We start from the raw sequence: 17,370 nt of genomic DNA on the forward strand, positions 1-17,370 counted from the left end.
TACTGTGGTAAGTTCATTGTGACATACATTTACAAATAAGTATTTACCTTGGACACTTTGGATATATTTATGTTATAATCAACCATGATATTTATTTAGTAGAAATTAATCACCAGAGCAAACTCAGTGTAGGGAACTCTTCCTACAGCAGCGGGGGCATCCGTGTCCCTGGACACAAATTTTTCTTGTTTAATCCTTGTTTACTCTTCCTTTAATGGAATGATGACTGACTTGTTGATGTTCTGATGACTTTATGATGATAGTCTGATTAGATGATGTTTTTATGTATTGTTTGACTGCAATATTCATTATATTACCCAGTGCTGACCCAGCACCGCCTGTGGAGAGCCCGGTGGATCTAGTTGGAGCCAATGAGAATGTATCCAACACTGTGGACATTGAGACTTCGTCAACATCTGCATCCATGTCCCTCAGAGCCAGGTCAGTTTCTTACCAGACATAGTCCTCAAAACAGTCATGTAACTCTGTAGAATGTTACTGGAATTCATAACCGCTATATGTTATTCCCTGTTGCTTTTATTTCAGACAACAAAGTGTGATTGGACAGCAAGTGTCACACGACGTGTTGTTGGGGCGATGGCGACTGACTTTAGATCTGTTTGGTCGTGTGTTCTGTGAGGATGTTGGGGCTGAGGTTGGGTCTGTGATCAGTGAACTTGGTGGCTTCCCTGTCAAGGAGAGCCGCTTCCGTCGTGAGATGGAGAAACTGAGGAACTCTCAGCAAAGAGATCTTACTTTAGATGTAAGTATAGCTTCATATACCAGGGTTCTATTCCAAAACTTATCCCCTTTACTAGCCCAAATGTATACGAGTTTCTTGCCAAGAAGGATGCTACACAGTTTATGAGGCTAGCTGTGGTGGATATAGGCTCATTGCAGAGTGACACACAGATTATTTGTCAGTTTGTTTCTGTATCGTTGCTCTCAAAGGATGTGAAGTATTTGCAGGTGTATGAGAGGCTCCAACTTCTCTGCGAATCTAAGGGGCAATAGATATGACGGAGGCATCACAATTTGCTGCAGAGAGTTACATCCATTGCTCATGACAGGAACTCTTGAAATGTTTCTCAGTCTGTTAAATGTCTACGGCCTTCATCGCTTTGTGCTTACTCTCTACATGAAGCCATTATGCCAAGAGGTGTCAGATCTTCCACTCACTAACTTGATCCAAGATTCCAGACGTGTCCTTATTTCATTTGCCTAGGTTGAGCGAGACAGGAATTCCTTGCTACAGACCACTTTCAAACAGCTGAATACTCACTTCAACCGGCGAACCAGTACTACTGGCCCACCCTTGGCTGTGCACAGGGTGAAGGTCACATTCAAGGATGAGCCTGGCGAAGGTTCAGGGGTTGCCAGGAGCTTCTATACAGCAATAGCCCATGTAAGTAGTTATGTGATGATAAGATCACATGCAGCCATCTGTGTCTGTCTTCTCACTGTTTGAGAAGGGCAACAGATTATGACAAAGTGGAAATATGTAACTTAGAGTAGGATTCATCCTGAGGCAACAGATATTTAATTGTGACAAATTTACTCTTGATCGAATTCAAAAATTACCTCAGGACATGTCAAACGCCTTATATATAGAGAGAGAGTAAAGATTTCTCGGACGGAAGTACACCAGTGTAGATATACTTTAAAGATATTAATTGTCCTGCAATCAGGAGAAGTGTGTGACTTCATGATGTTGCATATTCCAGGCCGTGTTGTCCCAGGAGAAGCTGCCGTCCTTGGATGGGATCCTTGTTGGAGGAGGGAAGAGCTTCCAATACAGTGAGTAAAACTTCATTCTTCTTCATAGAGATCGTCCTTGGGGTACATATTATGCATTTTCCAAGCTGAAAATGTCCTGTGACAGTTGTATCAATGTTTTTTTGAATAAAAAGATTGTACAATAAATAAACTCTTTTATTTACTATACGGCCCCTACCTCACGGAGTTACCTCCCGTTGTGCATGCGCACCAACTGGGTAAGCTCCTAGACCCGTATCATCATTCCTTCTGCTGTCACTGCCGTGAACAGACGTCCATGAGCCGTACAGCGCTGAACTTTCTGAATAAGAAAACTATGTCTGATACTACCCCACCTGTATGTATGGTCTTTATTTGCCTAAAAAGGAACAGTAAAGCTTTACAGTTGGTTGTTTCATAATTGTGACTTTGTATTAATTCCTAATATCGCTCACTTTCCGTGGTTTACGCCGCGTGTTGCTCTGCCATGGCGGGGAAGTTTAGCGTGCCATGTGGTCGTAATATTGGCGTATTGAACCAACTCTTACTTCCCGTGGTAGCCTTCACATATTTTCAATGTTTTCTACGTGTATATATATGCTTGCTGGTCGCCCGTTAGCTACATGCTTGCGTGTTTGCTTTCAGGCCTTTTCGTCCTGTTCGGTCTGTGGACAGAGCATTCCACGGGCCGACAGGCATGACCAATGTGTAGCCTGTCTGGAAAAGACCGGCCATGACGCCGAAGTGTGTCCAATATGTCTTGGGTTTTCCCCCCGGGCCCAAAAGAGGAGGGCGGCTTTTCTAAAGAGATGCGAGAGGCGGGTGGGGAACTGACCCTGGTCCCCCCGTCTAAGGCCCAAAAGCGGTCGCGTAAGGGAAAAAAATCCCACAGCCAAGCCCCGTCTCCTGCTTCTACTGGTGGGTTTGACATGTCTTTAATGGATAAATTGTTTCAGCAACATATGGACTCTGTGAGTCTGTTGGAGGGCTCCGGCAGGAGTTCCTCGCTCACTCCGGACGAGGGGCGGAGAGTCAGGGGGTGGGATCGCCGGGCTCGGCTCGATCCCTCAGCCTTGAGGCGTCTGTAGACCCGTTGCCTCTGGCTTCGGGTCCGGACGCCTCGGCTGCCCCGGAGGGGGAGGTGCTCCCAGTCCCCCTCTCGGAGTTGGCGCAGGGACCGTTGAGTATTCCTGGGATTCCGATCCCTGCGCCCTCCCGCCCCATGAGGCGGAGGCACCAGTTCTGCCTGGTCTGCCTCCAGCGTCTCGGGACCGGGTCCGTTACGCATGCTGGCCGAAGCTGGCGTGGGGGCACTCTGTCTGCTCTTCCCCTCTCTGTGGTTCCTAGTGCTAGGCAGCCACCGGGTTGGGGTTAGGGTCCTCTTTCAGAGGAGACCCAGCCTCAGACTCGGGCTCGGCGCCGAGTCGATGAAGCTTGGGGAGGTAGAGGAGCATGACGGTGCTTTCCGTTTTGCTTCGGCTCTGCGGGAGGTCCGGCAAAGGATTGCCGAGGGCCTACCCCAGGCCGCGGTGCCTGTTGGCAGCTTGGACTCGGCTGAGTTCCGCTTGCCAGGCGAGGCGTTTTGCCCCTAGGCAGCCTACACAGACGCAGCTCCGCATTCTGCCTTCGTTGGTACAGGACGTGGTTGATCCCCTCTTGTCTGGTTCCCGTGTCCGGTTCGACTTGCCGGAGCTTGTGCGGAGATACCAGCTTGGGGAGGAATCCCTGTTCGTGGTACCCATCGTGGACGAGTGTGTTTTCACTTCCGTCGCCCTGGGGCTCTGGCTGCTTGGCAAGGCTCCGGCTTACGGCCCACCGTTTGCCACTTTTGCTCAAGCATCCCCCTGCGGCATCGTGCGGACCTACGAGGAGGTCACCGAACGCAATGCAGCAGGTCAGGGTGGTGGTCCATGAGGCCTACCTCTCCCCTCGATACAGAGGTGCGGCCCTGGAGGCGGAGGGGCATGCTGGTGACGTTTCGCCGCATGTCGTGCTGCTCCGTCAGCTATCGGAAGTACAGGCCCACCTCGCGCGCGACTCTTTGCGGTCTGCTGCGTCGACGGTGATGTGCGCAGTCATGGGGATGCGCAAGCTGTGGCTGTCGACGTCTCGGTACTCGGCAGCGACACAGCAGACCTTGCTGGCCCTCCCATTCCGTCTGGGAGCGACCCTCTTTCCAGGGGCACAGCAGGTCATTCGGGAGGCTGCCGCTGCAGCTACCTCCTTCAAGGACTCTAAGGCCTTGTTGGAGCACCCTCGGGTGTCTCGCCCCGCTCGCCCTCCACCTTCCTCCGCCCGGGGTGCAGCCTACACCCGAGTCTGCCCGGCTGGCCGCCGCTTGGTAGGGGTAGGCGGAGGAACAGGTCCGCCAAGGGTAGGGCCTTGACAGTCCCCTCCCCAGCTCCCAGCCTTTTCAGGCGGAGGTCTGCCCGGCCAAGCCATGTGTCAAGCCCCAGTCAGCTCCGCTGCTCGGGACAACGCACGCGCTCCTACCCCATATCCCAGTGGGAGGCCGCCTCTCTCTATTCCTGCCGGAATGGGAGAAGGCTACCAACAATGCTTGGGTGCTGTCCACTGTCAGCATCGGCCATTTACCACTGTGGAAGCGAGGTCCGCCCGACTTCACGGCATCACGCCGCCTCGGTGCCGTCATGTCAGGGCAGGCGGACATATTGCGCTTGACGAAGTTCAGGCTCTGCTGGACAAGTCCATAATCGGCGCATTCCACCCGGGAGAGGAACAGGCGGGATTTTACTCCACGTACTTCCTCGTCCCGAAGAAAGACGGCGGGTTCCGTCCCATTCTCAACCTCAAGGGGTTGAACCGCATGCTAGAAGTACCATCCTTCAAGATGGAGACACTGCATTTCGGTGATCTCATCTGTTCAGCCCGGCGATTGGCTCCGTCAATCGACCTAAAGGATCGCGATATCTGCATGTGCCCATACATCCATCGTTCAAGCAGTACCGCCCGGTTCTCTTACGGCGGGATGTGTTACCAATTCAGGGTGCTCCCCTTCGGCATATCGACTGCCCCAAGGGTGTTCACCAAGCTCATGTTAGTCCAGCTACCCTCGCTGGCTCGCCAAAGGAAGGCGTTGTTACCCTTACCTCGGCGACTGGTTGCTCGGAGCACTAACACAGCCAGCGAGTCTAGATGCTACTCACACAGTGATAGACATTCTAATTCGACTGGGGTGGATCATCAACCTCAAGAAATCCGACCTGGTACCCACCCAGGACTTGGTTTTTTCTTGGGTAGCGATTCAAACAAACAAGGATCTCGTTTCCTTGTCGCCCCCGGATCACCAGAGTTGGAGATGGTATCTTCGTTCCTCTCCCAGCCCCAGGCACCAGCGCGGACTTGGCTCCGTCTACTGGGCCATATGGCGTGACGATCTCTGTAGTGTGGCGGTAGCGGTTGAGGATCGCCCTATACAGCAAGCTTTGGCTCGGCTGTGGGCTCACCACGGAGGATCTGGGCGCAGTCTCACAGTCCCAGTGGTTGACACCTCACCTTCAGTGGTGGACAAATGTCGGGGAATCTCACCAGGGGATCCCTTGGAAATCCGGCGCCAGCTCTCACAGTTCAGACCGATCGTCCCTCACGGGCTGGGGGTGTGTTCTGGGCAGTCTGTCGGCGTCGGACTCTGGTCGAAGCGAAGCCCACCTTCACATCAGCGTGTTGGAACTGAGAGCTGTCGCGGTTGGTTTTGGCTTCAGAGAGCATGTCGTGGCCAGGTAGTCCGTCTTCAGTTGGACAACCAGGCGGCCATGTCGTACATCCTGAAGCAGGGGCGGCACGGTGTCCCCAGCTCCTCCGGGAGGCGTGGGACTTTCTCCTCTGGTGCGACCAGTGCGACTGTCAGGTACTCCTGTTTATCTCCGGGGCTGGAAGCGTGCGAGCAGATGCGCTCTCTCGCCGGATCCTGGCCCCTTGCAGTGGATGCTTTCGACAGGCAGATTTTCAGAGTAATCTCCCAGTTATGCAGGGTCGTTCCAGGTGGATCTGTTTGCGTCGGCGGGGCGCATCAGACACCCGTGTTCTGCTCTCGAATACCGGACCCAGGGGCGTTGGCTGCCCGGCGCCTTCCTGCTGGATTGGACGGGCAAAGTGCTCTGGGCGTTCCGCCCGTTACCACTCATTCCCGTGTCCTTTCACAGCTGTCCACCCAGCCAGCTCGGCTGCTTGTGCTACTGGCACCGCTTTGGCCGTCACAGAGCTGGTTTCGGTAATTCTCAGGTTTCTGGCTCAGCCTCCTGTTCTATTACCTTCTGACCGGACATTCTCACTCAGAGCGGGCGCCCACCCAAATCCACGGATTCAGTGGGTGGCTTGGCCTCTGTCGGAGTCTAGCCTCGAGGACGCGCGAATTCCTGCAGCAGTTGCAGACACAATTCTGGCTTCGGGGGATTAGACAAGCGTTCAGTATGAGGATAGGTGGTCCCGCTATGCGCGCTGGTGTTCAGATAGGGGGATTGCAGATCCCTTTTTCTGCGGATTTAGTCCAGTATTGGAGTTTTGCAAGCTCGTTTGGAAGAAGGCCTGGCGGCTTCGACCATTAAGTGGCTACTCCACGCTATTTCCACTTTTCACACCCTGTCGATGGTGCTCTTCTGGGGCAGCACCCTCTCGTGCAAGCGGCTTTCTTGCTGGCTGGCGGGCGGATTCGACCTGCTCTCAGGCGAACCAGTCCACCTTGGGATTTGTCAATCGTGCTCGATTGGCTGTCGGTCCAACTTTCTCACACCTATCGGCTATTTCCATTCAGTTGTTAACTTGGAAGGCTGTTTTCTGGTGGCGGTAACATCTGGATGTAGGGTCGGCGATTTACATGCTATGTCGTCCGACCCGGCGCTGACTGTGTTTCACACTGATCGTGTCAGCATTCGCCTCCCAGATACTTACCGCCCGAAGGTCGATCACGCTTTCCATGTGACAGCTCCTATCGAACTTCCCACTCTTACCCAGCCTTCCACATCGGGGACCACTCCTCGAGCACTCACCCGTTGGATGTCCGTAAGGCGCTCAAAGTCTATATCAAAGCGAGCGCGGGGAATCCGTGCGGGTACCCAGCTGTTCTGTTGTTACGGTGGCGGGAAGGCTGGTCTGCCAGCGAGCAAGCAGACTTTGTCTCGCTGGCTAGTTTCGTGTATTTGTGCCGCTTATCAGGCTAAGGGCAAGCCTCCCCCTGAGGGGTTGAAGGCTCTTTCGGTCAGGGCAGTAGCAGCATCAAAGCTTTGCATCGGCACTCCCCATTGAAGAGATCTGCTCTGCCGCTATTTGGAGCCGGTAAGCACGTTTATACGGCACTACCAGCTCGATACACATTCCCGTAGTCGTGCGAGCTTTGGCCGTTCTGTTCTCTCCAGTGGACAGTGTCCTGCCACCCTGACCGAGTGAGTCTTGGTTTATTGGTTTGTTTTTTTACGCTGCTGTACAATAATCGTGTATTATTGACATGTCTGCTACTGTGAGTTAAACTACCCCCTTTCGATTCTCTCAGGAGTAATTAGTCGATTGTGAGCGGTATTGACATTCCCCCCTACGGTGCTCACTAATCGACACTAGGTGGGTGGGGTTTTGTTGACATTCGTACATGTGCGATTGCCTATGCTAAACGTATGGAGGTCGTCTTTGAGCACAAATCCTCCCTGTCAGTTCCCCTCCCATAATGCCTCTCGCGGAAGCGCAACTGGGTCAAGTGACAGGTGAGTGTTATGGCGTCTGTTCAATTTTTTTCCATGATACGATCGCTATATTTTGTGTGTGCTTGGACAGAATTCCCTCCTCCCCTGGCCTCCGGTCTTTGGGAGTCTGTGTTTATGCATAATATGTACCCCAAGGACGATCTCTATGAAGAAGAATTAACCAAACCTGAAGAGGTTTTCAATTCTTCGAAGAGAGTAGATCCTTTGGGGTAGAAACCTCCCGCCTCCCGCAATTCTGTTCACTGATATATTCAGCAGAAGGAATGATGACGGGTCACGGGTCTAGGAGGCTTACCCAGTTGAGTCCATTATAGTAAATAAAAGAGTTTATTTATTGTACAATCTTTTTAGGTAACTCCATTGAGGTACAGGGGCATTATAATAAATAAAAGAGTTTATTTATTGAAAACAATCAGGTTTTTATTCATGGAAAAACATTGATACAACTGTCACAGGACATTTTCAGCTTGGAAAATGCATAATATCCAGATCTACCCCAAGGGCGACTCTCTTGAAGAATTGAAAACCTCTTCAGGTTTGGTTAAATGCCCCAAAGTCAGGTTGCTGCAGCCGGTAAGTAGAAGGCTCTTGCTGACAAAGAGCACTATTTGTACTAACTCTGTATGTGTGTCATCTATGGAATTAGTAAGTGTGGAGATTTATGTCTCTTAGGAAGTTCAGAATGATGTCCTATGATCATGGGTTTCAGAGACTTGCTGAGACTGTGATTTTGTAATTTTCACCACCATATTCATGCTGGTTGGGTTCTTCAGCAGCAGCAGCACTTTGGGCTTCTCACGCATGAAGCTGACATGCCTTGATAGAACAACAATCCTACTATTAAAAGCTGCATAAAGCCCAACGCACACCAGAAAATTACTTCTACTTTGAAAGGTTGTCAAAGTATTGTTCCACTAAGTTAATATTAGGACTACAATTGTCAGAAACCCTGTTCTTTAGTCAAAATATAAACTTTTGCCAGTATGGATTCTGGGCTTGAGTATGTGCCCTGTACAGCCAAAAGTGAGATGGATTGCCAGATTCTTGTCGAAGAAGAATATCGACTATATTGTAGAGATGTCCATCTTAATCTATGTGACTATAGCCTAAATATAATGTTGATATTCTTCCCTGCAGTCACTGGCTGCCAAGATCACTGGCATGTTGCTGGAGCTGTCCCCAGCACAGTTGTTGCTGCTGTTGGCGTCGGAGGAGTCCCTGCGGCAGCGTGTTGATGAAGCTGTGGACATCATCATGTCACATGGCAGGTTCGTAACTTCCCTTTGATTGATTGAATTGTCTGTGACTTAGACACTGGTCTGAAGCCCACATCAGGATTTGGTCTAGTGAGCTCTTCAGTCAAGTTTTAATTTGATAACACTAAACTCTGCTGAAACTAATGCTGAGAGCCATTTTGGGTTTGTAGATGCAGAAATGTCTGGAACAGATTGTGAATTATGAAACAATTATTGGTAATTTGGAAAACAGTTATGGTAACACAAAGCACTGCTACTTGACTGATTAAGGACCTCACCACAAACTCCAGTCAAGATCTAGGTGTTGTACTGAAATTGAGTGATTAATTAGATTTTGCATCAGTGCAGTTGGGGTAATGTGGAACATACCAAAGTGTTCTATGGTAATCATGCTATTGTCCAGTGATGTTAGTATGAGTTTGTGGTGTACAGGGAGATGAGTGCTGAGACACTGCTGGACCTGGACATCTTCAACCTGTCCTCCGACAAAGCCAAGAAAGGAGGAAGTGGATCAGATCGCCGTAGTGATGGAGAGGAAGAGGAAGACCTGGAGGATAATGCACCATTGCTATGGCAACCTGGAAAGCATGGCTATTATTCACCACGGCCTGGAAAGAACACTCCTGAGAGGCTTAATGCATTTAGGAATATTGGCAGGCAGGTGTACTTCCATTACTTCACACGTTGTTCTGGTGTGGTAATCTGGTCAAAATGTTGACAGCATCAATGTTTGGAATTCTGTTGATAATTCTCAGTTATAATGTCAACATACAAGCATGTGGATTTGCTTGAAAAAGGGCAGTATATAAGAAAGTAAATGCTAAATCATCCGCAGAAACTATTCTAAGTATATTGAATGTTTTCAATATGGTCACTTTCTGTATGGGCCCGTGCCTACTACAGAATGAGATCATCAATGTTTGGAATTCTATTGATAATTCTAAGTCATAATCTCAACAAACAAACATGCGAGTTACTTGAGAAAGGGCAGTGTATAAGAAAGCAAATAATAAATAGTCCCTAGAAATTATTCTAAGTATATTGAATGTTTTCAATTTTGTCCTGTAACAGAGTCATCGGCCTGTGCCTGCTACAGAATGAGATCTGCCCCATATTCTTCAATCGCCATGTCCTCAAGTATGTCCTGGGCCGGAAGATAGGCTGGCATGACCTGGCCTTCTTTGACCCTGAGATCTACGAGAGCCTGCGTACACTGCTGGAAGATTCAGAAACCAAAGACGCTTCACTGATGTTCACAACTCTTGACCTGAACTTCTGTGTGGAGCTCTGTGCTGAAGAGGTCAGAGTTATTTGTATCTCACATTTTAGGAAGTTAACGGGATGTAGGGGTACTTGGAGTAATACTTCTTGTAGCTGTGTTCCTGGAGGTGTTGCCAATCCCCTCTCTGTTCAACATCTTAAATGTTCACCATGTAACTTCCTTTTTAATGGACTACATGGAATGGTTGAAATATTGAAGGAAGAGACATAATGCACTACTTAGCTGACTCCTGACAAGCGATAATAGATGAATTAGTAAAAAAACATGTGAATCAGGAGGCATTTTATGTTTCATGTTTTCTTTCTTTTAAAGAAACTGTTAACAGCTTCTGTTATATATTCTGAATAAATGTTTGTGGTGTATTCCTTTCAGTAGAATTATGTGTGATGATTTTCTAATGTGTTGGTACTTAGAGACAATAAGTCGATGTCAGACTCGTGGGAAGGTAAATCTTATAATGAATGTATAGTGTACTTAATATAACATTGCTAAATTACATTGTCAGGCATGCCACTTTAGTTAGTGTTATAATATGTCACATTTTCCATCATTTGGCTATCAGAAGCATTGGGCTTAAAGGTTATCAAGTTACAACTGTAGGTACATGTGACCATTCAGTCCCAGCTGAGGGGGATATTAAAATGGACTCCGTGCGTCTGTCCGTCTGCCCGTCCGTCCGTGCACATTTGTCTTTTCCGGAGCAGAACTCTAAAACCATTCAATATTTCTTCACCAAACTTGGCACATAGATAGATCTGGTGGTGTACTGGTGCCTTTTGGTAGTTTTGGAATTCTGAATAAAATATTTTTGGCTTTTCCGTGGCAACAAGTTTGACTTAGCCTGAAATTGGTGGTAGTGCTCTTTTCCGGAGCTGAACTCTAAAACCGTTCAATGTTTCTTCACCAAACTTGGCACATACATAGATCTGGTGGTGTACTGGTGCCTTTTGGTAGTTTTGGATTTCTGAATAAAATATTTTTGGCATTTCCATGGCAACAAGTTTGACATAGACTGAAATTGGTGATAATGCTCCTTTCTGGAGCAGAATTTTAAAAACCTTTCAATACTCTCCTTCCACTTTTCTATATACACACCTAAATATTTGACATAATCATAACTCGTAGACATAATCATGAAGAGTATTTTGCCATTGCGGGGGATATTGATGACTTTGTCTTCTTGTAGAATCTATAATATGAACAAATTATTCTGCCCATGTTGTAAGATGGTACAAGAGTAAACACTAACATGATTCTGTTTTTACCAGGGTGGAGAACAGCTGGAGTTGATATCAGGAGGTGCTGATATTGAAGTGAATGCCCAGAATGTCCATGACTATGTTCGCAAATATGCTGAGTACAGAATGGTCAAAGTTGCTGAAAAAAAGTCTGCGGGTTAGTAGATCAGAATGAGAGTACACAATAAACAAGCATACAGAATGAGAGTAGATACTGTTATCCTGTTTTTAAGAGTACTAGTGTATGCAGATTTCATGTACAGTTCTTTGAAATGTTCAACTTAGATTTAATTCACATTGGTGAATTTTGCTGACTTTGAGTCTAAGAAAATAATTTTGTTGAGTCCGCAAAAGAACCCTGCATGACAGCAGCTCATTTCCTGTCTTCTTTCTGGAAAACATATTGCAAGTTACACACCCAGTAAGCAAGAACTGATTCCTCTGATTTTAAGCTTTAGGCATGTAAGATCATAATAGAAATTTCCCAATCAGATGGTTATTAACTTTGCAGTATTTGCACTTCACTGAGTGTCTTAACTATGTATTGTATGTTTTCTAGCACATCAAGGCAGGTGTCTTTGATGTGATACCACAGAACTCACTGGAGGGGCTAACCTCGGAGGATCTGCGGCTGCTTCTCAATGGTGTTGGTGATATCGATGTACAAACTCTCATAGGGTACACCAGCTTCAACGATGAGAGTGGTGAGTCACTTCACTTCAAGGAATATGTTACAGAGAAATAATGACATTTACTATTAACTTGACATTTAAATATCAGTACTTGGGAACTGTGTTCTGAGGTGTAGCTCAGTTGCATTCCAACATTAGCTGTTGTATGTAACATGGAACATTAAGATAAATGTGGGATGAATACAAACTAACAGTATTTCTTCTTTGGTGTATAGGTGAGAGTGCTGAACGAGTCCAGCGCGCTTCAAGAGATGGCTGTGGTCAGTGGTGGAGAAGATGACCAACCAAGAGCGACAGGACCTGGTCTACTTCTGGACATCCAGCCCTGCCCTGCCGGCTAGTGAGGAAGGCTTCCAGCCCATGCCCAGCATCACCATCCGCCCTGCAGATGATGACCATCTCCCCACGGCCAACACCTGCATCTCACGGCTGTATATCCCTCTCTACTCAACCAAAGTCATTCTTAGAGCCAAGCTCCTAATGGCAATCAAGACCAAAGCATTTGGATTTGTCTGATCATCTAATCCAAGTGTATTAGCATCACGATTGTGCTAGTGGCTTTAAACAAATATATTGAAAAGGCTGGAAATACACACCAACTTGACATATATATATCACATGCTGTCATGGAATTTGGATGGCGTTGGACAGAGGATGTAAAGGGAGGTTACCTTGTGTAACAGACATGGATGCTTCTGTGACATGGGTCAAGGTCATGGCAAGGTGAACCTCTGAAATTGTGCCAATATTAATTTTCTTGACAGACTGAACTGGTGTGCCATGTTTGAAGTCATGGATAGTCATGGAACAAACACTTGATCAATCTGGTGAGACCAAACTTTATCCTATTTATGATGTCTATGTCTAACAAGGGCAATACAATAACTGGGAAGTGCCTGGAGGAAGTTCCCTGCGTGAATGACTGAGAGGCTGGAGGGAGCAGCTGCTTCTTTTTCCACCGTTTTGATATGTCTGAATATCAAGAACGTACACCAAAGCCCTACAACTACCATCTTCAACAAATAAGAAAACAGAAGTGCAGCTGATCAAGCTCAAGGACTGTTTAATGTTCGCTTTATACCTTTTTTTGTACTAAGTGCAAGGAAGCATAGGATTATCAGTGTTGTGTCACAGTGTCTTATATGTATATTGTTCAGTCTCTTTTTCCAGATTGCTAATTCACATGGATTTGAAAAGCCATTTGTGTTGGTGTTTGAGGGTTTGCAAAGATACCTATATGCACAATGTGTTTCAGTTGTTGTGCAGTCCAGATGATTAGAGACCCTTGTCAACAACACTGAGCCAGGGTTATAGCAGGGTGTTAAGCATCAAGCAATACTGTCACTGTGAACAGGGAAGACGATAATCAGTACCATAATTTGCATTTAATGATGTTTTCAGTGTTCTGATTGTATACAGTTTTATAACAGAAATCAGAGGATTTGTGAGTGTATTTGTGTGATGTGTGTATGCTAGAATGAGGACATGATGCAAGTGAATGGGTTACTAATTCAGGTGTATGTTTACACTAAGAATATTGTCTTTCAGAATCAAATTTTCTTTTTGTTGTAAAATATCATTCCCATGTGATGTGAGAGCATTTCGGTCAATATTTCGGAGGTTTTTATGGAGATCATACAAAATGACCAGTTATTGTTATGAACAACACACTCTTGCAACCACAGACAGTATTTGCAGATGAAACACGTAGGACTGATGTTTTCAAGCATCAGTACCATTCTGATGTGCTCTCACTGGAACATGGCCAACAGATCGTGTAGTTGTACCTTAGAGATGTATAAAGAGAGACTACCACATATATCTGTGAAAGCTAGCGTTGTGAGTGTTGTGACTTATTGACGGTGCTACAGCTTGCTATATGATCTCTTTATATGACTAGCTAGGACATGCATGGGACTGACCTACAGTGGTAAGGGAAGAACCCTGCAGTACTGGCACTGGTGCTTGTTCTGGTATTTGGAGTACTTCATGCACACACCCTGGGATGACTCTCTCAATGCCAGTATTCAGAGCTGAGACTAATCACTCCGTAGTCTGTGTGGCAAGAATTGGGTGGCTAGAGTATATAGTACAGGGATGCCCATAGGGTGAAACACTTCAGAAGCAGAGTGTTTGGTGTGTCACTGAACTGATGTGGTTGATGCCCAAACTCACCCTGCAGGCCACAGAGATAAAGCTATTGCAAAGAAATCATTTGTTTACACACTGATAACATTTTTGCCAATACAAATTATGTATCATAAGAATACTCTAGAAGAATTACTTGAAAGAATGATTGGGTGCCACCAGCAGATATCGTAACTGTCTAGTTTACTTACGCTTAAGACTCATAATTAGTAAGTACAGAAAAGCATTGAAAAGATTTGCCAGGTAAATGGTAAAAAAATAAGGACTTCAGCATCAGACTGGTTTGAAGTTTCTCTTCTTCGATATAATTCCCTAAACTGTGTGTATGTGGAGGAATGTCTGTCTGTGGAAGTGTTCTGATGGTTGATACTGTTGTGCGATGGTAGACAGTTGTGTCCAACCAGCCTATTGTTGTGCCTGTATGGGGGGAAAAGAGGGAACAAACGCAGTGTTGTAAATTGTCATGGTTGGAATTTGTATGTATGTTTATTTTCAAAGATGTCTGGCAGAAGAGATGTTTCAGACAAGTGACAAGTTTCATGACAAAACCAATGCATTTACTGTTAGACTTGCATTACCAAACAATAATTTGTATGATAAATAAATGTATGAAACAATGAACGTTTTATTTTATGACAAAAACCAATGCATTATATATATATATATTACTGTGAAGAAGCTATTTGGCATGCAGTTATTCTCTTTACCCCTCAATATTACATGAATTAATATTGTCATGTCAATATCAGGGATAACACATGTATCACTGATTGCTCATGTCCAATATCAATGACGGTATCACTGATTGTTCATGTCCAATATCATGAATAACACATTTTATTGTTGATATAGGAAACACATCATGATACAATTGCTCATGTCCAATATCATGAAAAGCACAACCGTATCACAATTGCTCATGTCAATATCATGAATAATATATCCATCATATATATATGTCCAATAATGTGATCATGAATAAAGCACATCCGATATCACTGATTGCATCATGTCCATGTCCAATATCATGAATCATCATCTGATATCACTGATTGCTCATGTCAATATCATGTCCAATATCATGAATAATATCACATGATGTATCATTGATCACTGATTGCTCATCAATATCGAATATACATCACACTGATTGCTCATGTCCAATATCATGAATAATCATGAATAACACACATCCGGTATCACTGCTCATTCCAATATCATGTAACACACCAATATCATGAATAATGCACCAATATCATGAATAACGCACATCCGGTATCACTGATTGCTCATCCGATATCACTGTCCAATATCATGAATAACTGATTGCTCATGTCCAATATCATCGATATCACGCTCATGTCAATATCATATCACTGATTGCTCATGTCCAATATCATGAATAACACACATCCGATATCACTGATTCCTCATGTCCAATATCATGACACATCCGGTATCACTGATTGCTCATGTCAATATCATGTCCGGTATCATGATTGCTCATGTCCAATATCATGAATAACGCACATCCGGTATTACTGATTGCTCATGTCCAATATCATGAATAACACACATCCGATATCACTGATTGCTCATGTCCAATATCATGAATAACGCACATCCGGTGTCACAAATAGCCCATGTTCAATGTCATGGATACCATATTCCATATCACTGGTTGCTCATGTCCGATATCATAGTTAACACACATCCGGATGTTGACTGTTTCCCCTCCATTCCGTTCCCCACCCCATCCCCCATCACGTTTACTGGTTCAGATCTCCCCCTTCCCCATCTCCTCATTCAGCTTCCTGTTCTTCCATCTCTCCAAACATTCCTGAGCTGTCGGTGGCTTCGACGATGCTGCCATCTGACTGGCCGATTCTACTTCCCGCCTCATCTGAACTTTGTCTGCAACCACATCAACTTCCTCAATAGCCCCAATGAGAGTTACCTTCTCATATTCTAGAGGTGGTCTGACGGTTCGTCTTCCTTTGGCAGCCTTTGGACGCACCCTTCTGTCGGGATTGCTTGGGTCAGGAGAGTAGCTCCTGGTTTCCATGGTGTTCTCATGCTGCACCAGCCACTGAGCGACCGTCGACACTGGAAGGTCATAGGGAGCTATCGGACTTGAACATTCATCGACGTCATCGCATTGTTCAGAGCTGTGGATGCTGTGGATAGATCCTATCTCACCTGTAAATGTAGTAAATATATTAGCTTGATGGTCAGGTTTAGCTTTCAGAACATGAAGTAAAGTATGTTTTTCATTAGGTATAAAATTCCATGTATAATTCGGCTGTCTCAAACCGTTGCCACCAATTGTTAATTATTTGGATGCTATATTATAGCAAAAATGCGATACAGCAAAATTGCTTATATATATATTGAAGAGAAATTATACTCTTCAGACTGGAGCCATTTAGCGTTCTATTGTCTAAACGTTGCGGCTGCCTCCGTGGTCAAGTGGATAGAGTCTCTGTCCACAGAACGAAAGGTGTGAGGTTCGATTCCCGGCCGCTTCATACCAAAATACATTTAAAGATGGTCTGTCCATCCGGCTCATGCTGTTGATCACTGGATTGTCTGGTCCAGACTCGATTATTTACAGACCGCTGCCATATAGCTGGAATATTGCTGAGTGCGGCGTAAAACTGAACTCACTCACTCACTCACTGTCCATCCGGCGCTTGACGATACGGATGAAACGAGGACTGGGCGGTCCAGGGTCAGTCACTTGATCTGAGTGTGGTATCCATGGTAATCTACGGTTTGTCAGCTGTCACAGATTGCCATATTCGCCGTGTGAGCTGATAGACAATCACATTGAGTTTCACCAACTATGATTCGGCAACCATTTGGTTAGAGTATGGTACCTCTTTAAATCTGAAGAGATTTCAGGCAAAGGATCTATGCAATTCATAGGCGTTTCATCTTGCAGTGGGTGAATATGGTTTGTTTTAAGCCACATTCTGCAATATTAAAGCAATACTACAAGCAATATTCCTTACACGAAAATAGCGTTTCCGTTACAGCAGATGCCTAGTGGGATAGCATATTGCCGATGATAAACCACCCCCTGTGTCCACACAACAAAACATCCCATGCTACGTATATAAGCCTTGGATAGCATAGAACAATTTGAACAGAAGTGCACAGGATGCAGTTTAGTTCATCAGTTGAATAAACTATCGCATTTTCGCACTTTGCGAGAATACACTAAATCTTTTACCTCATAATAGGTCATACTGTGGACATATGCTACTCTCGAAGCTGCAATGTATA

The 17,370-nt window shown here is 45.8% G+C and overlaps 1 protein-coding gene across 1 annotated transcript in view; it reads left to right on the plus strand.

The window, feature by feature from the left end:
* Window positions 1-14,703, plus strand: part of LOC124258932 (E3 ubiquitin-protein ligase UBR5-like) — a 49,422-nt gene extending 34,719 nt beyond the window's left edge. The window contains 15 exon segments of the mRNA XM_046692994.1: window positions 322-441; window positions 547-763; window positions 1,226-1,405; window positions 1,725-1,797; window positions 2,712-2,794; window positions 3,394-3,649; window positions 8,002-8,039; window positions 8,604-8,734; window positions 9,155-9,379; window positions 9,794-10,022; window positions 11,273-11,399; window positions 11,802-11,806; window positions 11,808-11,946; window positions 12,150-12,172; window positions 12,175-14,703. Coding sequence (XP_046548950.1) covers window positions 322-441; window positions 547-763; window positions 1,226-1,405; window positions 1,725-1,797; window positions 2,712-2,794; window positions 3,394-3,649; window positions 8,002-8,039; window positions 8,604-8,734; window positions 9,155-9,379; window positions 9,794-10,022; window positions 11,273-11,399; window positions 11,802-11,806; window positions 11,808-11,946; window positions 12,150-12,172; window positions 12,175-12,450 — 2,122 coding nt within the window. The 3' untranslated portion in view covers window positions 12,451-14,703.
* The last annotated feature ends 2,667 nt before the right edge of the window (window positions 14,704-17,370 follow it).

Source organism: Haliotis rubra, unplaced genomic scaffold (assembly GCF_003918875.1).
Source record: "Haliotis rubra isolate DU_JTF1 unplaced genomic scaffold, ASM391887v1 Scf1178, whole genome shotgun sequence".
Taxonomy (NCBI): Eukaryota; Metazoa; Mollusca; class Gastropoda; order Lepetellida; family Haliotidae; genus Haliotis; species Haliotis rubra.